This window comes from Procambarus clarkii, chromosome 56 (genome assembly GCF_040958095.1).
Source record: "Procambarus clarkii isolate CNS0578487 chromosome 56, FALCON_Pclarkii_2.0, whole genome shotgun sequence".
In the NCBI taxonomy this organism is placed as follows: Eukaryota; Metazoa; Arthropoda; class Malacostraca; order Decapoda; family Cambaridae; genus Procambarus; species Procambarus clarkii.
Genome location: NC_091205.1, coordinates 802,134 through 824,873, shown reverse-complemented (window position 1 = coordinate 824,873; position 22,740 = coordinate 802,134). Strand labels below are relative to the sequence as shown.

At 38.5% G+C, this 22,740-nt stretch overlaps 1 protein-coding gene across 1 annotated transcript in view; it reads left to right on the top strand.

The window, feature by feature from the left end:
- Positions 1–549: 549 nt before the first annotated feature.
- LOC138353041 (nephrin-like) overlaps positions 550–22,740 on the top strand; it is a 142,437-nt gene continuing 120,246 nt past the window's right edge. Inside the window, exons 1-2 of the mRNA XM_069305678.1 lie at positions 550–610; positions 809–1,015. Of these exons, the coding sequence (XP_069161779.1) occupies positions 550–610; positions 809–1,015 (268 nt within the window). The remainder of the gene's footprint in view (positions 611–808; positions 1,016–22,740) is intronic.

The window sequence follows — 22,740 nt, the reverse complement described above, 5'->3', positions numbered from 1 at the left end:
ATATATATATATATATATATATATATATATATATATATATATATATATATATATATATATATATATATATATATATATTCTATTTCTAGTACTTTAATTTAATTTAAAACTGCTATTAATTCAGTAAGAATAAGTTATTTTCAAGACGAGGCTCGTTTTTTATATAATTTCTGTGCATTCAGTAGGACTTTTATTAGGTTTATTAATTGCTATATTGTCTTCCATATTGACCGCCATCTTTTGATGATTATTTACGTCTGCTTTCGACCTTACTTTCTTCGCAATTACCTCTGAATATGGCATGTCTGTTTCTTTAAGACGTGATTGAAGTGTTGTCATTGCTCTCATTTATTTTTGTATGACTGATGTATATAAACGAATTGAAATATAACATGGGTAAAGATAATAACAAACAATATATACAAATTTACATGTTAAGATTAAGAATAACTCTGGGAAAGAGAGTTCTTGATTGATGGACCATATTCTCAGGTAAGAAGAGAGACTTGAGATCGCTGGCTTGTTTAAGACATTCTTTACACATATAGGATGTTGTTGTTGTTTAAGATTTGCTACTTGGAAGAAATAGTTCCAAGTAGCACAGGCTATGGTGAGCCCATAGTATATATAATATATTATGGGTTGTAATACATTAAATAGCTTCTTGTTTTTTTATTTGCTAAAGTGCTATGCAAAAAATATGACAATATAGAGAATATAATAATATAAAATTACATAATATTATATTAATTTATATAACTAATATTTTGGTATAAGTTTGTGTAATGTTTTGTTGTTCCTCCGACAGAACCGCCGCCGGGGCTGGTGTGGGGCGGCCGGGGGTCGGTGCTTGGGAGTGGGACCAGTGTGGAGCACCAGGGCTCACTCTCCACCACCTGGATGGTGGTGGTGGCCTCCAGGGCCACGGCCCACACCACCATCACCTGCTCCACTACCAACCACTCCATCTCCTCTGGTCTCATGAACACTGTCACCACCACCATCACCGTCAACTGTGAGTTATGACTTTCACTGTTTAAGTTGCCACTGCTACGGTGTCTTGTATTTACTTAGTTGTATTCACCTAATTGTGTTTGCGGGGGTTGAGCTCTGCTCTTTCGGCCCGCCTCTAAACTGTCAATCAACTGTTACTAATTACTAACTATATCCCCTTCCCCACATACACACGATCAGCAGACAAAGATTAAGCAAGAAAGAGCAGGATGGGCAGACTGCATTTACTTGGACTGCCGGAAAGCCTTAGACACAGTACCACGTAAGAGGCTGGTACATAAGTTGTAGTAACAGGCAGGAGTAACTGGTAGGGCGCTCCAGTGGATAAGGGAGTACCTAAGCAATAGGAAGCAGAGAGTTACAGTGAAGGGTGATACCTCAAACTGGCGTGAAGTCACCAGTGGAGTCCCACAGGACTCTGTACTCGGACCTATCCTGTTTCTGATATACGTAAATGATCTCCCAGAGGGTATAGACTCATTCCTCTCAATGTTTGCTGATGACGCCAAAATTATGAGAAGTATTAAGGCAGAGGAGGACTGCTTGAGGCTTCAAGAAGATCTGGACAAGCTGCAGGAATGGTAGAACAAATGGTTGATAAAGTTTAACCCAAGCAAATGTAATGTAATGAAGAGAGGTGTAGGGAGCATGAAACCAGATACAAAGTATCATTTGGGAGATGAAATTCTTCAAGAGGCAGAGAGAGAGAGAGAGAGAGAGAGAGAGAGAGAGAGAGAGAGAGAGAGAGAGAGAGAGAGAGAGAGAGAGAGAGAGAGAGAGAGAGAGAGAGAGAGAGAGAGAGAGAGAGAGAAAGACCTGGGGGTTGATATCACGCCAGACCTGTCCCATGAAGCCCATATCAACAGGATAACATCAGCGGCATATGCGAGGTTGTCTAACATAGGAACGGCCTTTAGAAACTTTTGTAAGGAATCTTTCAGAACGTTGTATATCATATTTGTCAGTCAAATCCTGGAGTATGCAGCTCCAGCATGGAGTCCATATCTAGTCAAGCATGAGACTAAACTGGAAAAGGTTCATAGGTTTGCCACCAGACTAGTACCCAAACTGAGGGGTATGAGCTACGAGGAGAGACTACGGGAATTAAACCTCACGTCACTGGAAGACAGAAGAGTTAGAGGGGACATGATCACCACATACAAGATTCTCAGAGGAATGAGTAGGTTAGATAAAGACAAACTATTTAACATAAGGGGCACATGCACTAGGGGACAAAGGTGGAAATTGAGTGCCCAACTAAGCCATAGAGACGTTAGAAAGTTTATTTTCAGTGTCAGAGTAGACAAATGGAGTGCATTAGTCAGTGATGTGGTGGTGGCTGACTCCATACACAGCTTCAAGTGTAGATATGATAGAGCCCTTTAGGCTCAGGAACCTGTACATTTGTTAATTAACAATTGAGAGGCGGGACCAAAGAGCAAGAGCACAACTAGGTAAGTTGTGCTTGCCAGGAAGCAGCCAGTAACAGCTGTCTAACTCCCAGGTACCTATTTTCTGCTAAGTAACAGAGGCATCGGGGTGAAAGAAACTCTGCCCATTTTGTTTTCTCGCCGGCACCGGGAATCGAACCCGAGCCACAGGATTACAAGTCCCGCTCGCTGTCCACTCAGCCACCAGCTCCTCGAGTTTTGTGTACGTGTTTGTGTACGGTGACTGTGGTGTACGTGTTTGTGTACGGTGACTGTGGTGTACGTGTTTGTGTACGGTGACTGTGGTGTACGTGTTTGTGTACGGTGACTGTGGTGTACGTGTTTGTGTACGGTGACTGTGGTGTACGTGTTTGTGTACGGTGACTGTGGTGTACAGTAGTAGGGTGTAAGCCGCACAGGCCCTTTTTTTTCAGGCCAGAGGACCCCTGTGCGGTGTAAGACGCACAGGCCCCTTTTTTTTCAGGCCAGAGGACCCCTGTGTGGTGTAAGACGCACAGGCCCTTTTTTTTCAGGTGAATTTGGGGACTCACAGATTTTGGATTAAGGATTTCTTATGAGTAAGTAATTTCCGAGATTTTAGAAGTATGGAATTCTTATGAGAAAAATAATTTCCGAGACTTAGAAGTTTGTTAAAGGCCTTATGGGAGAAATTCAAATAACGTATGTAGCGCTTTAGGGTTTCCAGGATAACTCTACGGACATATTTTACATGTTTTCAACTTACAAATATCGTCTATGTAAACCATAGTTTTCATATAAATTTAGAAAATCACCTGTGTAAGTCAGGGTTTTCAGGTATCATACCTCACACCCCCTCCCTCCCCCCCTTACCTCGCAATCTCTCGCGTCACCTTTATTTACCTTAGGCCCTGCCAGCCAGACGCTTCTTGTAGGTCGCCTCTTATCATATCTTATCTTATCTTCTCCATAATATCTGGACCGTTCCTCTCTCTCTCTCTCCTCCTATTTCCTTATAGCTATTTTCAGAGTTTCAAATAATCATAGAAGTTTATTTATATGTTTATGACCGAATTTGTAAAAGGACCATTTTCAGAGAATATTGTCTTAGATGTTTTGTTAAGGAAAACAGACAACTTATCCATAACATTTAGTTTTATATCCATTTACGGCTATTTCACCTGTAAAGACCAAAATTAGTCAGAGACAGTTTTAAGCTCATATTTCATCAGAGTCCAATTATCAACAGAAATTCGCCAGAGTCTACTTTGATAGCAAAATTAGTCAGAGACAGTTTTAAGCTCATATTTCATCTGAGTCCAATTATCAACAGAAATTCGCCAGAGTCAACTTTGAGAGCAAAATTAGTCAGAGACAGTTTTAAGCTCATATTTCATCAGAGTCCAATTATCAACAGAAATTCGCCAGAGTCTACTTTGAGAGCAAATTTCATCAGTGTCCTGTAGTCTGTGAAAATTTGACAGAGTCCATTTTATACCCAATTTTCGTCAGAGTCCAGTTTATGCTCAAATTCGCCAGAGTCTACTTTAATAGCAAAATTCATCAGAGTCCAGTTTTCTAGCAAAATTCATCAGAGCCCAGTTTATACCGAAAATTCGCCAGAGTCTACTTTGTGCCAAATATTCAGAGTCCAGTTTTCTAGCAAAATTCATCAGAGTCCAGTTTATACCGAAAATTCGCCAGAGTCTACTTTGTGCCAAATATTCAGAGTCCAGTTCATGATCGAAATTCATCAGAGTTCCAATTGAAGACCCAAATTTGGCAGAGACCACATTTTCGCTACTAGCAGTCCAATTTCCCTGAAATTTTTACCCTCTGTATTTCAGACATAGTAAATATGAAGTAAACAATTATAAAACTCTAGCTCTTATCCTCTGTCCAAGTTCACTCATGTAAATTCATTACTCTCAGTCCAAATCCCCCTGAGATTTAAACACCCAACTACATTTTCAGACATAGTAAATAAAAACCAGTTCAGTTATCAAGTTTCAACTCTTGTGCCCCAGCTTAGTTCATTTTGTACAAGTTCTTTATTTCCAACTAAATCACCCTGAGATTTAAAATCACCTTATTTTCTAACGTAGTAAAATTAATCTGGACATTAGCCAAGTTCCATTTCCTCAGCCTTAGATCATCAGACATAAATATATTCAATCAAGTCCATCTCCAGCCTAACTCTTATCCGAGTACACACATAACCCCAACCTGTGTAATTATCTTTCACCCCCTCCCACCTTCCTCCATCTCATCTCATCTCACCTTACCCTTTCCCTCCCTTACCTTCTCATCCCCAACGTATCCAAACCTTCAATAATCATACTGTATTTGCATATTTTCTCTATATTCAGCTGCGTTCTTCACATTTTGTCCATGTTTTCTGTGTTCATTCCATGTTCTACAAATGTTCACAGCATGCTCAGTTCAATTCTTTTCACCTGTTTTTTCTCATTTTTTTCTGTAATCTTTCTCTTAGTCTCATTATGTTCTCTACAAATTCTAGTCATATTTTCTATGTACATCATATGTTCTCTGTATAACTTTTATACTCAATATTCATGTTCTCAATGTTCTTAGCTTGTTCTTCACATGTTCAGTGTTCATTCTTTGTAATCCCTATTCTCCTTATCATGTTTTCATGTTCTCTGTAAGTTCATATTCCCAGCATGTTCACTGTATTCATCAACTTTTCTTACATATGTTATTTGCCATGTTCCCCATATGTTCTCTGGGTTTTTCCCCTTACATGTTATTTAACGTTCCTTAACTAAAAAAAAAATCTTTCGCCAATCAACTAAAACATAGTCACTTTCGTCATTTCTCAACTAAACTTATTATCCAGTCAACTAAAAATTGTCAAAGGAATCTTTCCAAAACTGTTCATAACTAAACTTATTCCCTAGTCATCAGAAAATAACCGTGTTCTTCATGTTTCATTGTCATTTCATAACTAAAATTATCCATCAATCAACAGAAAAAGTCATATTCATCATTTCGTAACAGCCATTATGTTTTCGTCAAGTAAGAAAATATAGTCAAAGATATCTATCATCGTCGTTCTTAACTGACATTTATACTTTGTGGAGCACTAAAAAATAGTCAAATGTAACTTTTTCAACACTTTCGTAACTAAAATTATATGTCGCTAAGTAAGAAAAAATTGTCAAAGGAATCTTTCCAGCACTGTTCTTAACTAAACTTATTCCCCAGTCATCAGAAAATAACCGTGTTCTTCATGTTTCATTGTCATTTCGTAACTAAACTTATTCCCCAGTCATCAGAAAATAACCGTGTTCTTCATGTATCATTGTCATTTCATAACTAAACTTATTCCCCAGTCATCAGAAAATAACCGTGTTCTTCATGTTTCATTGTCATTTCATAACTAAAATTATCCATCAATCAACAGAAAAAGCCATGTTCATCATGTTTTGTCTTTTTGCTTAACTAAAAATTATGTTTTGTCAAGTAAGAAAAAATAACCAAAGATATCTTTCATCGCTGTTCTTAACTGACATTATACTTTGGGGAGCACAAAAAATAGTCTCCCTCGTCATGTTTTGTCTTTTTCCTTAACTAAAGTATTCATCAGTCAACTAAAAAAAATAGTTGCTCCATCATGTTTCCTTGTCATTTCTTAACTGAAATATCACTTCTCTCATTTAAAATAGTCATGTGTAGCCTCTTTCCAACACTGTTCTTAACTAAAGTAACCTTTCACTTCGCTAAAATAGTCATATTCGTCATTGTTCCTAACTAAAATTATATGTCGTTAAGTAAGAAATATAGTCAAAGACTCTCTTCGAGACATCAAGGACTTACTCAAAGACATCAAAGTTGCACTCAAAGACATCCTTTGAGACATCAAAGACATCCTTTAAGACTTCAATGGGACTCTTCGAGATATCAAAAGACACTCTCAAACACTCAAAATTTACTTGCATCCTCAAAGTTAATCTCAGAGGCGTAAAAGTTATTCTCGGAGCTATCAAAATTAATCTCTAAAACAACAAAAGTTAATCTCTGTCATCAAAGTTGATCTGCAAGATATCTTCGAGACATCAAAGTTACTTTTCATTACATCAAAGACGCATTCAAATACTACCCATGTTCTCAGAAGTCATTCTCAAAGTCATCAAAGTTATTCAAAGAGCTAACAAAAAGTTATTCTCAGAGTCACTTTCGTTCTTCAGAGAAACTTTCCAAAACATCTTTGTTCATCAAAGTTATTCTCAGAGTTAACAAAGGTAATCTCTAACTCACTCTCGTTCATCAAAGTTGTTTCAAAGACATCAAAGGTAATCTCAGAGTTATCCAAAGATATTCTCATGTCCACAAAAGTTATTCTGAGCTATCAAAGTTAATCTCAAACATCTCCGTTCATAAAAGTTATTCTCTAGAGCTATCAAAAAGTTATTCTCAGTCATCAAAGTTATTCCAAGAGACGTCAAAGTTAATCCAAGACATCATCTTTCATCAAAGATATTCTCTCTAAGCCATCAATGTTCTTCTCTAAGACATAAAAGTTATTCTCAGTCATGAAATGTTATTCTCTAAGTAACTTTCCGTTCATCAAAGATATTCTCTAAGTCCTGAAAGTTATTCTCTAAGACAGCAAAGTTATTCTCTGAGCTAACAAAATACTACTCATGTTCTCAAAGACATTCTCAAAGTCATCAAAGTTATTCTAAGAGCAATCAAACTTGTTCTCAAAGTCATCAAAGTTATTCTCAGAGTTAACAAAGGTAATCTCTAACTCACTCTCGTACATCAAAGTTGTTTCAAAGACATCAAAGTTAATCTCAGAGTTATCCAAAGATATTCTCATGTCCACAAAAGTTATTCTGAGCTATCAAAGTTAATCTCAAACATCTCCGTTCATAAAAGTTATTCTCTAGAGCTATCAAAAAGTTATTCTCAGTCATCAAAGTTATTCCAAGAGACGTCAAAGTTAATCCAAGACATCATCTTTCATCAAAGATATTCTCTCTAAGCCATCAATGTTCTTCTCTAAGACATAAAAGTTATTCTCAGTCATGAAATGTTATTCTCTAAGTAACTTTCCGTTCATCAAAGATATTCTCTAAGTCCTGAAAGTTATTCTCTAAGACAGCAAAGTTATTCTCTGAGCTAACAAAATACTACTCATGTTCTCAAAGACATTCTCAAAGTCATCAAAGTTATTCTAAGAGCAATCAAACTTGTTCTCAAAGTCATCAAAGTTATTCACAGAGTCATCAAAGTTATTCTGTAACTCACTTTTGTTCATTAAAGTTAATTTCTATGTTATAAAAGTTATTCTCAGAGCTAACAAAATACTACTCATGTTCTCAGAAGTCATTCTCAAACTCATCAAAGTTATTCTCAGAGTCATCAAAAGTTGTTCTCTAAAACATCAATGTTGCTATCTAAGACATCAAAGATGTTCTCTAAATCATAAAAAGTTAATCTTAACTCACCTTCGTTCATTAGAGAAACTTTCCAATCCATATTCGTTGACCAGAGTTATTCTCAGAGTCATCAAAGCGATCTCTAATTCATCTTCGTTCTCCAAAAGTTGTTCTCTAAGACACCTTCATTCATCAAAGAAACTCTCCTTCTTCCATCATGTTATTCTTTAAGACATCTTCAGTCATAAAATTTTCTCTCCAAAATGTAACTAGTTCAGCTTTTCATACCAAGCCTGCACTTGTTAAAATATATTTTCGCAGTCACTTTACCCTAAAACTGTTCTCTGAACTATCCTAACTTAACTTACCTTACCTTACCTATCTTACCTAACTTTACCTATCTTACCTAACTTAACCTGCATAACCTAACTTTACCTATCCTAACATAACTTTCCTTACCTTACCTAACTTAACCTGCTTAACCTAACTTACATAACTTAACCTAACTTACATAACTTAACCTGCTTAACCTAACTTACATAACTTAACCTGCTTAACCTAACTTACATAACTTAACCTAACTTACATAACTTAACCTGCTTAACCTAACTTACATAACTTAACCTAACTTACCTAACTTAACCTAACTTACCTTACCTTACCTAACTTATATAACTTGTCTTACCTATCCTATCCTAACCTAACTTGTCTTACCTAACTTAATCTTACATTCCCAAACTGATGTATCCTAACTTATCTAGTCCAACCAGACATGCTCTAACTTACATAACTTTACCTGCTTAACCTAACTTACATAACTTTACCTATCCTAACATAACTTACCTTACCTACCTTACCTAACTTAACCTGCTTAACCTAATTTACCTTATTTTACCTAACTTATATAACTTATCTTACCTATCCTAACGTAACCTAACTTGCTTTACCTAACTTAATCTTACATTCCCAAACTGATGTATCCTAACTTATCTAGTCAAACCAGACATGATCTAACTTACATAAGTATTCCTTCTTGTCTTTTGTGTTTCGTCAATCATTGTCTCATATTCATTTACTCATTTCATTAGTTAATTTCTCAAATGGTCACTTATGCATTTCAAGTGCTATTTGTTAGAGATTGGATATTTAAGCATTTCAAAGAATTATAATTTCTCAAATGATCACTTATGCATTTCAAGTGCTATTTGTTAGAGATTGGATATTTAAGCATTTCAAAGAATGTTTGTTATATATGGGCATTTACTCATTTCAAGGGATAATTTCTCAAATGGACGTTTTTGCATTTCAAGTGTTATTTGTTTAAGATTTTGTGTTTAACCATTTCAAAGGATTTTTGTTATATATGGGAACTTACTCGTTTCAAGGGCAAATTTCTCAAATGGTCATTTTTGCAGATCAAGGGTTATTTGTTAAAGTTCATCAAGTTGCTCATAAGTTGTATTTATTATGTTTGTTATCATATGTTCTTATTCCCCAACCCCTTAACCTAACCTCTTGTAATCTTAGTGTATTTAGTAGGTTCTATCTTATGTTCTTATTCCCCAACCCTTTAACCTAACCTTTCAGATGTAGTTTATTGTGTTTTTGACATATTTGTTGAATATATTATCCTTTTCCTAACGTTTTTTACCCAAACCTTCTTTCCTTCTTTACTTTGTTTTCACATATAAGTTCATTCTTTATCATAGTAATAATAAAAATTACAATAGTAAAGAATCAGATCTACTAAGACTTGAAATTGAGAAACAAGAGCTCAAGGGAGTGAGAGCATGAAAGAAGAGCAAGGAGTAAGAGAGAGGGGGCGGAAGAAAATGGGACCGAAGAAGAGAGAATGAGAGAGAGTGTGGGCATGGGAGAACTAAGACTTGAATTTGAGAAAAAGAAAAAACTAAGTGAATGAGAGTGAGGGTGTGAGAATGGGTGCATTAAGACGTGAATTTGAGAAAGAAGAGAGCATTTGAGCAAATGAGTGAGTGAGAGGGGGAGGAAGAGAGAGAATAAGGGAGAGAGATAGAAAAGGAGGGTTAGAAGGAGTGGGAGTAAAACAAAGTAAAGAAGGTTAAGTGGGATTGTGGGTTTGGGTAAAAATATACAAAAAGGAGAAACAAAACTACATCTGAAAGGTTAGGAAAAGGATAATATATTCAACAAATATGTCAAAAACACAATAAACTACATCTGAAAGGTTAGGTTAAAGGGTTGGGGAATAAGAACATAAGATAGAACCTACTAAATACACTAAGATTACAAGAGGTTAGGTTAAGGGGTTGGGGAATAAGAACATATGATAACAAACATAATAAATACAACTTATGAGCAACTTGATGAACTTTAACAAATAACCCTTGATCTGCAAAAATGACCATTTGAGAAATTTGCCCTTGAAACGAGTAAGTTCCCATATATAACAAAAATCCTTTGAAATGGTTAAACACAAAATCTTAAACAAATAACACTTGAAATGCAAAAACGTCCATTTGAGAAATTATCCCTTGAAATGAGTAAATGCCCATATATAACAAACATTCTTTGAAATGCTTAAATATCCAATCTCTAACAAATAGCACTTGAAATGCATAAGTGATCATTTGAGAAATTATAATTCTTTGAAATGCTTAAATATCCAATCTCTAACAAATAGCACTTGAAATGCATAAGTGACCATTTGAGAAATTAACTAATGAAATGAGTAAATGAATATGAGACAATGATTGACGAAACACAAAAGACAAGAAGGAATACTTATGTAAGTTAGATCATGTCTGGTTTGACTAGATAAGTTAGGATACATCAGTTTGGGAATGTAAGATTAAGTTAGGTAAAGCAAGTTAGGTTACGTTAGGATAGGTAAGATAAGTTATATAAGTTAGGTAAAATAAGGTAAATTAGGTTAAGCCGGTTAAGTTAGGTAAGGTAGGTAAGGTAAGTTATGTTAGGATAGGTAAAGTTATGTAAGTTAGGTTAAGCAGGTAAAGTTATGTAAGTTAGAGCATGTCTGGTTGGACTAGATAAGTTAGGATACATCAGTTTGGGAATGTAAGATTAAGTTAGGAAAGACAAGTTAGGTTAGGATAGGATAGGTAAGACAAGTTATATAAGTTAGGTAAGGTAAGGTAAGTTAGGTTAAGTTAGGTAAGTTAGGTTAAGTTATGTAAGTTAGGTTAAGCAGGTTAAGTTATGTAAGTTAGGTTAAGTTATGTAAGTTAGGTTAAGCAGGTTAAGTTATGTAAGTTAGGTTAAGTTATGTAAGTTAGGTTAAGCAGGTTAAGTTAGGTAAGGTAAGGAAAGTTATGTTAGGATAGGTAAAGTTAGGTTATGCAGGTTAAATTAGGTAAGATAGGTAAAGTTAGGTAAGATAGGTAAGGTAAGGCAAGTTAAGTTAGGATAGTTCAGAGAACAGTTTTAGGGTAAAGTGACTGCGAAAATATATTTTAACAAGTGCAGGCTTGGTATGAAAAGCTGAACTAGTTACATTTTGGAGAGAAAATTTTATGACTGAAGATGTCTTAAAGAATAACATGATGGAAGAAGGAGAGTTTCTTTGATGAATGAAGGTGTCTTAGAGAACAACTTTTGGAGAACGAAGATGAATTAGAGATCGCTTTGATGACTCTGAGAATAACTCTGGTCAACGAATATGGATTGGAAAGTTTCTCTAATGAACGAAGGTGAGTTAAGATTAACTTTTTATGATTTAGAGAACATCTTTGATGTCTTAGATAGCAACATTGATGTTTTAGAGAACAACTTTTGATGACTCTGAGAATAACTTTGATGAGTTTGAAAATGACTTCTGAGAACATGAGTAGTATTTTGTTAGCTCTGAGAATAACTTTTATAACATAGAAATTAACTTTAATGAACAAAAGTGAGTTACAGAATAACTTTGATGACTCTGTGAATAACTTTGATGACTTTGAGAACAAGTTTGATTGCTCTTAGAATAACTTTGAAGACTTTGAGAATGTCTTTGAGAACATGAGTAGTATTTTGTTAGCTCAGAGAATAACTTTGCTGTCTTAGAGAATAACTTTCAGGACTTAGAGAATATCTTTGATGAACGGAAAGTTACTTAGAGAATAACATTTCATGACTGAGAATAACTTTTATGTCTTAGAGAAGAACATTGATGGCTTAGAGAGAATATCTTTGATGAAAGATGATGTCTTGGATTAACTTTGACGTCTCTTGGAATAACTTTGATGACTGAGAATAACTTTTTGATAGCTCTAGAGAATAACTTTTATGAACGGAGATGTTTGAGATTAACTTTGATAGCTCAGAATAACTTTTGTGGACATGAGAATATCTTTGGATAACTCTGAGATTAACTTTGATGTCTTTGAAACAACTTTGATGTACGAGAGTGAGTTAGAGATTACCTTTGTTAACTCTGAGAATAACTTTGATGACTTTGAGAACAAGTTTGATTGCTCTTAGAATAACTTTGATGACTTTGAGAATGTCTTTGAGAACATGAGTAGTATTTTGTTAGCTCAGAGAATAACTTTGCTGTCTTAGAGAATAACTTTCAGGACTTAGAGAATATCTTTGATGAACGGAAAGTTACTTAGAGAATAACATTTCATGACTGAGAATAACTTTTATGTCTTAGAGAAGAACATTGATGGCTTAGAGAGAATATCTTTGATGAAAGATGATGTCTTGGATTAACTTTGACGTCTCTTGGAATAACTTTGATGACTGAGAATAACTTTTTGATAGCTCTAGAGAATAACTTTTATGAACGGAGATGTTTGAGATTAACTTTGATAGCTCAGAATAACTTTTGTGGATATGAGAATATCTTTGGATAACTCTGAGATTACCTTTGATGTCTTTGAAACAACTTTGATGAACGAGAGTGAGTTAGAGATTACCTTTGTTAACTCTGAGAATAACTTTGATGAACAAAGATGTTTTGGAAAGTTTCTCTGAAGAACGAAAGTGACTCTGAGAATAACTTTTTGTTAGCTCTTTGAATAACTTTGATGACTTTGAGAATGACTTCTGAGAACATGGGTAGTATTTGAATGCGTCTTTGATGTAATGAAAAGTAACTTTGATGTCTCGAAGATATCTTGCAGATCAACTTTGATGACAGAGATTAACTTTTGTTGTTTTAGAGATTAATTTTGATAGCTCCGAGAATAACTTTTACGCCTCTGAGATTAACTTTGAGGATGCAAGTAAATTTTGAGTGTTTGAGAGTGTCTTTTGATATCTCGAAGAGTCCCATTGAAGTCTTAAAGGATGTCTTTGATGTCTCAAAGGATGTCTTTGAGTGCAACTTTGATGTCTTTGAGTAAGTCCTTGATGTCTCGAAGAGAGTCTTTGACTATATTTCTTACTTAATGACATATAATTTTAGTTTGGAACAATGACGAATATGACTATTTTAGCGAAGTGAAAGGTTACTTTAGTTAAGAACAGTGTTGGAAAGAGGCTACACATGACTATTTTAAATGAGAGAAGTGATATTTCAGTTAAGAAATGACAAGGAAACATGATGAAGCAACTATTTTTTTTAGTTGACTGATGAATACTTTAGTTAAGGAAAAAGACAAAACATGACGAGGGAGACTATTTTTTGTGCTCCCCAAAGTATAATGTCAGTTAAGAACAGCGATGAAAGATATCTTTGGTTATTTTTTCTTACTTGACAAAACATAATTTTTAGTTAAGCAAAAAGACAAAACATGATGAACATGGCTTTTTCTGTTGATTGATGGATAATTTTAGTTATGAAATGACAATGAAACATGAAGAACACGGTTATTTTCTGATGACTGGGGAATAAGTTTAGTTATGAAATGACAATGAAACATGAAGAACACGGTTATTTTCTGATGACTGGGGAATAAGTTTAGTTAAGAACAGTGCTGGAAAGATTCCTTTGACAATTTTTTCTTACTTAGCGACATATAATTTTAGTTACGAAAGTGTTGAAAAAGTTACATTTGACTATTTTTTAGTGCTCCACAAAGTATAAATGTCAGTTAAGAACGACGATGATAGATATCTTTGACTATATTTTCTTACTTGACGAAAACATAATGGCTGTTACGAAATGATGAATATGACTTTTTCTGTTGATTGATGGATAATTTTAGTTATGAAATGACAATGAAACATGAAGAACACGGTTATTTTCTGATGACTAGGGAATAAGTTTAGTTATGAACAGTTTTGGAAAGATTCCTTTGACAATTTTTAGTTGACTGGATAATAAGTTTAGTTGAGAAATGACGAAAGTGACTATGTTTTAGTTGATTGGCGAAAGATTTTTTTTTTAGTTAAGGAACGTTAAATAACATGTAAGGGGAAAAACCCAGAGAACATATGGGGAACATGGCAAAGAACATATGTAAGAAAAGTTGATGAATACAGTGAACATGCTGGGAATATGAACTTACAGAGAACATGAAAACATGATAAGGAGAATAGGGATTACAAAGAATGAACACTGAACATGTGAAGAACAAGCTAAGAACATTGAGAACATGAATATTGAGTTTAAAAGTTATACAGAGAACATATGATGTACATAGAAAATATGACTAGAATTTGTAGAGAACATAATGAGACTAAGAGAAAGATTACAGAAAAAAATGAGAAAAAACAGGTGAAAAGAATTGAACTGAGCATGCTGTGAACATTTGTAGAACATGGAATGAACACAGAAAACATGGACAAAATGTGAAGAACGCAGCTGAATATAGAGAAAATATGCAAATACAGTATGATTATTGAAGGTTTGGATACGTTGGGGATGAGAAGGTAAGGGAGGGAAAGGGTAAGGTGAGATGAGATGAGATGGAGGAAGGTGGGAGGGGGTGAAAGATAATTACACAGGTTGGGGTTATGTGTGTACTCGGATAAGAGTTAGGCTGGAGATGGACTTGATTGAATATATTTATGTCTGATGATCTAAGGCTGAGGAAATGGAACTTGGCTAATGTCCAGATTAATTTTACTACGTTAGAAAATAAGGTGATTTTAAATCTCAGGGTGATTTAGTTGGAAATAAAGAACTTGTACAAAATGAACTAAGCTGGGGCACAAGAGTTGAAACTTGATAACTGAACTGGTTTTTATTTACTATGTCTGAAAATGTAGTTGGGTGTTTAAATCTCAGGGGGATTTGGACTGAGAGTAATGAATTTACATGAGTGAACTTGGACAGAGGATAAGAGCTAGAGTTTTATAATTGTTTACTTCATATTTACTATGTCTGAAATACAGAGGGTAAAAATTTCAGGGAAATTGGACTGCTAGTAGCGAAAATGTGGTCTCTGCCAAATTTGGGTCTTCAATTGGAACTCTGATGAATTTCGATCATGAACTGGACTCTGAATATTTGGCACAAAGTAGACTCTGGCGAATTTTCGGTATAAACTGGACTCTGATGAATTTTGCTAGAAAACTGGACTCTGAATATTTGGCACAAAGTAGACTCTGGCGAATTTTCGGTATAAACTGGGCTCTGATGAATTTTGCTAGAAAACTGGACTCTGATGAATTTTGCTATTAAAGTAGACTCTGGCGAATTTGAGCATAAACTGGACTCTGACGAAAATTGGGTATAAAATGGACTCTGTCAAATTTTCACAGACTACAGGACACTGATGAAATTTGCTCTCAAAGTAGACTCTGGCGAATTTCTGTTGATAATTGGACTCTGATGAAATATGAGCTTAAAACTGTCTCTGACTAATTTTGCTCTCAAAGTTGACTCTGGCGAATTTCTGTTGATAATTGGACTCTGATGAAATATGAGCTTAAAACTGTCTCTGACTAATTTTGGTCTTTACAGGTGAAATAGCCGTAAATGGATATAAAACTAAATGTTATGGATAAGTTGTCTGTTTTCCTTAACAAAACATCTAAGACAATATTCTCTGAAAATGGTCCTTTTACAAATTCGGTCATCAACATATAAATAAACTTCTATGATTATTTGAAACTCTGAAAATAGCTATAAGGAAATAGGAGGAGAGAGAGAGAGAGGAACGGTCCAGATATTATGGAGAAGATAAGATAAGATATGATAAGAGGCGACCTACAAGAAGCGTCTGGCTGGCAGGGCCTAAGGTAAATAAAGGTGACGCGAGAGATTGCGAGGTAAGGGGGGGAGGGAGGGGGTGTGAGGTATGATACCTGAAAACCCTGACTTACACAGGTGATTTTCTAAATTTATATGAAAACTATGGTTTACATAGACGATATTTGTAAGTTGAAAACATGTAAAATATGTCCGTAGAGTTATCCTGGAAACCCTAAAGCGCTACATACGTTATTTGAATTTCTCCCGTAAGGCCTTTAACAAACTTCTAAGTCTCGGAAATTATTTTTCTCATAAGAATTCCATACTTCTAAAATCTCGGAAATTACTTACTCATAAGAAATCCTTAATCCAAAATCTGTGAGTCCCCAAATTCACCTGAAAAAAAAAGGGCCTGTGCGTCCTGTGCCTGTACGTGATAGACTGGGAGATAATAAACAGGGAACTTACAAACATTCCATGGGGAACTGTTCTAAATAATACAAGTCCTACAGAAGGAATAGAAAAACTTACTTCAGAAGCTTATCAAGTCTGTCTGAAACATGTTCCTTTGAGGAAAGCCAGAAAGAGATCTAACGTAGAAAGAGAACGCAGACGACACTATAAACGCAGGAAAAAAATAACGGAACTGCTTATGCAGACACGAATTTCCCGTCAAAGAAGGAATAATTTAAATAGGGAGATTGAAGAAATCGAGCGGAAATTGAAACACTCATATGAAACTGAAGAAAGGCAGTTAGAACAGAAAGCAATTCAGGAAATAAAGAAAAATCCAAAATATTTCTTCTCATATGCGAAATCAAAAGCAAAAACCACTGCCAGTATTGGACCTATTCGTACAAGTGAAGGTTCATACATGGAGGATGACAAAGAAATTAGTGAAATCCTAAAAAAGCAGTATGAGGACATGTTTAGCACTCCAATAAACAACATGAAGGTGGAAGATCCAGACATTTTCTTTATGCGGGATATTCAAACCCCGGTAAGTATAACTGATATAAACACGAGCGCACTAAATTTTGAAAAAGAAATTGAAAACATGCCCATGCACTCGGCCCCAGGTCCAGACTCATGGAATTCAATATTTATAAAGAAATGCAAAGTGCCGGTAGCACAGGCACTCAGTATAGTGTGGAGGAAGAGCTTGGACACGGGGGAGATACCAGATGCACTTAAAGTAGCAGACATAGCCCCTCTACACAAGGGAGGGAGCAAAGCATTGGCAAAAAATTATAGACCAGTTGCACTAACATCGCACATCATAAAAGTATTTGAGAGAGTGATTAGGAGTCAGGTCACCAATTTCATGGAGACCAATGACCTTCATAACCCAGGCCAACATGGATTTCGAGCGGGAAGATCGTGCCTCTCACAGCTACTTGAGCACTACGACAAAGTCACTGAGGCATTAGAAGAGAAACAGAATGCTGATGTGATATACACGGACTTCGCAAAGGCCTTCGATAAATGTGACCATGGCGTGATAGCACACAAAATGAAGTCAATGGGAATAACCGGTAAAGTAGGACGCTGGATACTCAGTTTTCTGTCAAACAGGACTCAGCGAGTAACTGTCAACCATATAAAATCTAGTCTAAGTGCAGTGAAAAGCTCTGTACCTCAGGGTACAGTCCTTGCACCACTGCTTTTCCTTATTCTCATATCAGATATAGACAAAAATACAAGTCACAGCTTCGTATCATCCTTTGCAGATGACACAAAAATCAGTATGAAAATTACCTCGGCTGAGGACATTGAAAAACTTCAAGCTGATATTAATAAAGTTTTCGACTGGGCATCAGAAAATAACATGATGTTTAACAGTGATAAATTCCAGGTACTCAGGTACGGTAAAAATGAGGACCTTAAACATAATACAGAGTACAAAACACAATCAAATGTACCCATAGTAGGAAAACAGCATGTAAAGGATTTGGGAATAATAATGTCGGACGACCTAACGTTTAAGGAGCATAACCAAGCAAATATTGCGACAGCCAGAAAAATGATAGGATGGATTACGAGAACTTTCAAATCCAGGGATCCCATCACAATGGTTGTACTCTTCAAGGCACTTGTGTTGTCCCGTCTTGAGTACTGCTCAGTACTCACTTCCCCCTTCAAAGCAGGAGAGATTGCTGAAATAGAGGGAATACAGAGAACATATACGGCACGCATAGACGCAATAAAGCACCTAAATTATTGGGATCGTCTCAAAGCCCTCCAAATGTACTCACTAGAAAGAAGACGAGAGAGATATCGAATAATATACACCTGGAAGATACTGGAGGGCCAAGTACCAAATCTACACAGTAAAATAACAACGTACTGGAGTGAACGACATGGAAGAAAATGTAGAATAGAACCAATGAAGAGCAGAGGTGCCATAGGCACAATCAGAGAACACTGTATAAACATCAGAGGTCCGCGGTTGTTCAACGTCCTCCCAGCAAGCATAAGAAATATTGCCGGAACTACCGTGGACATTTTCAAGAGGAAACTAGATTTATTCCTCCAAGGAGTGCCGGACCAACCGGGCTGTGGTGGGTATGTGGGCCTGCGGGCCGCTCCAAGCAACAGCCTGGTGGACCAAACTCTCACAAGTCGAGCCTGGCCTCGGGCCGGGCTTGGGGAGTAGAAGAACTCCCAGAACCCCATCAACCAGGTATCAACCAGGTCTTACACTGCACAGGGGTCCTCTGGCCTGAAAAAAAAGGGGCCTGTGCGTCTTACACCGCACAGGGGTCCTCTGGCCTGAAAAAAAAGGGGCCTGTGCGTCTTACTCTCTACTACTGTGTACGTGTTTGTGTACGGTGACTGTGGTGTACGTGTTTGTGTACGGTGACTGTGGTGTACGTGTTTGTGTACGGTGACTGTGGTGTACGTGCACGGTGACTGTGGTGTACGTGTTTGTGTACGGTGACTGTGGTGCACGTGTTTGTTTACGGTGACTGTGGTGTACGTGTTTGTGTACGGTGACTGTGGTGTACGTGTTTGTGTACGGTGACTGTGGTGTACGTGTTTGTGCACGGTGACTATGGTGTACGTGTTTGTGTACGGTGACTGTGGTGTACGTGTTTGTGTACGGTGACTGTGGTGTACGTGTACGGTGACTGTGGTGTACGTGTACGGTGACTATGGTGTACGTGTTTGTGTACGGTGACTGTGGTGCACGTGTTTGTTTACGGTGACTGTGGTGTACGTGTTTGTTTACGGTGACTGTGGTGTACGTGTTTGTGCACGGTGACTGTGGTGTACGTGTTTGTGTACGGTGACTGTTGTGTACGTGTTTGTGTACGGTGACTGTGGTGTACGTGTTTGTGTACGGTGACTGTGGTGCACGTGTTTGTTTACGGTGACTGTGGTGTACGTGTTTGTGTACGGTGACTATGGTGTACGTGTTTGTGTACGGTAACTGTGGTGTACGTGTTTGTGTACGGTGACTGTGGTGTACGTGTACGGTGACTGTGGTGTACGTGTACGGTGACTATGGTGTACGTGTTTGTGTACGGTGACTGTGGTGTACGTGTACGGTGACTGTGGTGTACGTGTTTGTGTACGGTGACTGTGGTGCACGTGTTTGTTTACGGTGACTGTGGTGTACGTGTTTGTTTACGGGGACTGTGGTGTACGTGTTTGTGCACGGTGACTGTGGTGTACGTGTTTGTGTACGGTGACTGTTGTGTACGTGTTTGTGTACGGTGACTGTGGTGTACGTGTTTGTGTACGGTGACTGTGGTGTACGTGTTTGTGTACGGTGACTGTGGTGCACGTGTTTGTTTACGGTGACTGTGGTGTACGTGTTTGTTTACGGTGACTGTGGTGTACGTGTTTGTGCACGGTGACTGTGGTGTACGTGTTTGTGTACGGTGACTGTGGTGTACGTGTTTGTGCACGGTGACTATGGTGTACGTGTTTGTGTACGGTGACTGTGGTGTACGTGTTTGTGTACGGTGACTGTGGTGTACGTGTACGGTGACTGTGGTGTACGTGTACGGTGACTATGGTGTACGTGTTTGTGTACGGTAATTGTGGTGTACGTGTACGGTGACTGTGGTGTACGTGTACGGTGACTGTGGTGTACGTGTACGGTGACTATGGTGTACGTGTTTGTGTACGGTGACTGTGGTGTACGTGTACGGTGACTGTGGTGTACAGTGACTGTGGTGTACAGTGACTGTGGTGTACGGTGACTGTGGTGTACAGTGACTGTGGTGTACAGTGACTGTGGTGTACGGTGACTGTGGTGTACAGTGACTGTGGTGTACGGTGACTGTGGTGTACAGTGACTGTGGTGTACAGTGACTGTGGTGTACGGTGACTGTGGTGTACGTGTACGATGACTGTGGTGTACGTGTACGATGACTGTGGTGTACGTGTTTGTGTACGGTGACTGTGTTGTACGTGTTTGTGTACAGTGACTGTCGTGTACGTGTACGGTGACTGTGGTGTACGTATTTGTGTACAGTGACTGTGGTGTACGTGTTTGTGTTCAGTGACTGTGGTGTACGTGTACGGTGACTGTGGTGTACGTGTTTGTGTACAGTGACTGTCGTGTACGTGTTTGTGTACGGTGACTGTGGTGTACGTGTTTGTGTACAGTGACTGTGGTGTACGGTGACTGTGGTGAACAGTGACTGTGGTGTACGTGTATGGTGACTGTGGTGTACGGTGACTGTGGTGTACAGTGACTGTGGTGTACGTGTACGGTGACTGTGGTGTACGTGTACGGTGACTGTGGTGTACGTGTTTGTGTACAGTGACTGTGGTGTACGTGTTTGTGTACGGTGACTGTGATGTACGTGTTTGTGTACAGTGACTGTGGTGTACGTGTTTGTGTACGGTGACTGTGGTGTACGTGTTTGTGTACGGTGACTGTGGTGTACGTGTTTGTGTACGGTGGCTGTGGTGTACGTGTTTGTGTACGGTGACTGTGGTGTACGTGTTTGTGTACGGTGACTGTGGTGCACGTGTTTGTTTACGGTGACTGTGGTGTACGTGTTTGTGCACGGTGACTGTGGTGTACGTGTTTGTGTACGGTGACTGTGGTGTACGTGTTTGTGCACGGTGACTATGGTGTACGTGTTTGTGTACGGTGACTGTGGTGTACGTGTACGGTGACTGTGGTGTACGTGTTTGTTTACGGTGACTGTGGTGTACGTGTTTGTGCACGGTGACTGTTGTGTACGTGTTTGTGTACGGTGACTGTGGTGTACGTGTTTGTGTACGGTGACTGTGGTGTACGTGTTTGTGTACGGTGACTGTGGTGTACGTGTTTGTGTACGGTGACTGTGGTGTACGTGTTTGTGTACGGTGACTGTGGGGTACGTGTTTGTGTACGGTGACTGTGGTGTACGTGTTTGTGTACGGTGACTGTGGTGTAAGTGTTTGTGTACGGTGACTGTGGTATACGTGTTTGTGTACGGTGACTGTGGTGTACGTGTTTGTGTACGGTGACTGTGGTGTACGTGTTTGTGCACGGTGACTATGGTGTACGTGTTTGTGTACGGTGACTGTGGTGTACGTGTTTGTGTACGGTGACTGTGGTGTACGTGTACGGTGACTGTGGTGTACGTGTACGGTGACTATGGTGTACGTGTTTATGTACGGTGATTGTGGTGTACGTGTACGGTGACTGTGGTGTACGTGTACGGTGACTGTGGTGTACGTGTACGGTGACTATGGTGTACGTGTTTGTGTACGGTGACTGTGGTGTACGTGTACGGTGACTGTGGTGTACAGTGACTGTGGTGTACAGTGACTGTGGTGTACGGTGACTGTGGTGTACAGTGACTGTGGTGTACAGTGACTGTGGTGTACGGTGACTGTGGTGTACAGTGACTGTGGTGTACATTGACTGTGGTGTACGGTGACTGTGGTGTACGTGTACGGTGACTATGGTGTACGTGTTTGTGTACGGTGACTGTGGTGTATGTGTACGGTGACTGTGGTGTACGTGTACGGTGACTGTGGTGTACGTGTACGGTGACTATGGTGTACGTGTTTGTGTACGGTGACTGTGGTGTACGTGTACGGTGACTGTGGTGAACGTGTACGGTGACTGTGGTGTACGTGTACGGTGACTGTGGTGTACGTGTACGGTGACTATGGTGTACGTGTTTGTGTACGGTGACTGTGGTGTACGTGTACGGTGACTATGGTGTACGTGTTTGTGTACGGTGACTGTGGTGTACGTGTACGGTGACTGTGGTGTACAGTGACTGTGGTGTACAGTGACTGTGGTGTACGGTGACTGTGGTGTACAGTGACTGTGGTGTACAGTGACTGTGGTGTACGGTGACTGTGGTGTACGTGTACGATGACTGTGGTGTACGTGTACGATGACTGTGGTGTACGTGTTTGTGTACAGTGACTGTGGTGTACGTGTTTGTGTACAGTGACTGTGGTGTACGGTGACTGTGGTGAACAGTGACTTTGGTGTACGTGTATGGTGACTGTGGTGTACGGTGACTGTGGTGTACAGTGACTGTGGTGTACGTGTACGGTGACTGTGGTGTACGTGTACGGTGACTGTGGTGTACGTATTTGTGTACAGTGACTTTGGTGTACGTGTTTGTGTACGGTGACTGTGGTGTACGTGTTTGTGTACAGTGACTGTGGTGTACGTGTTTGTGTACGGTGACTGTGGTGTACGTGTTTGTGTACGGTGACTGTGGTGTACGTGTTTGTGTACGGTGGCTGTGGAGTACGTGTTTGTTTACGGTGACTGTGGTGTACGTGTTTGTGTACGGTGGCAATGGTGTACGTGTTTGTGTACGGTGACTGTGGTGTACGTGTTTTTGTACGGTGACTGTGGTGTACG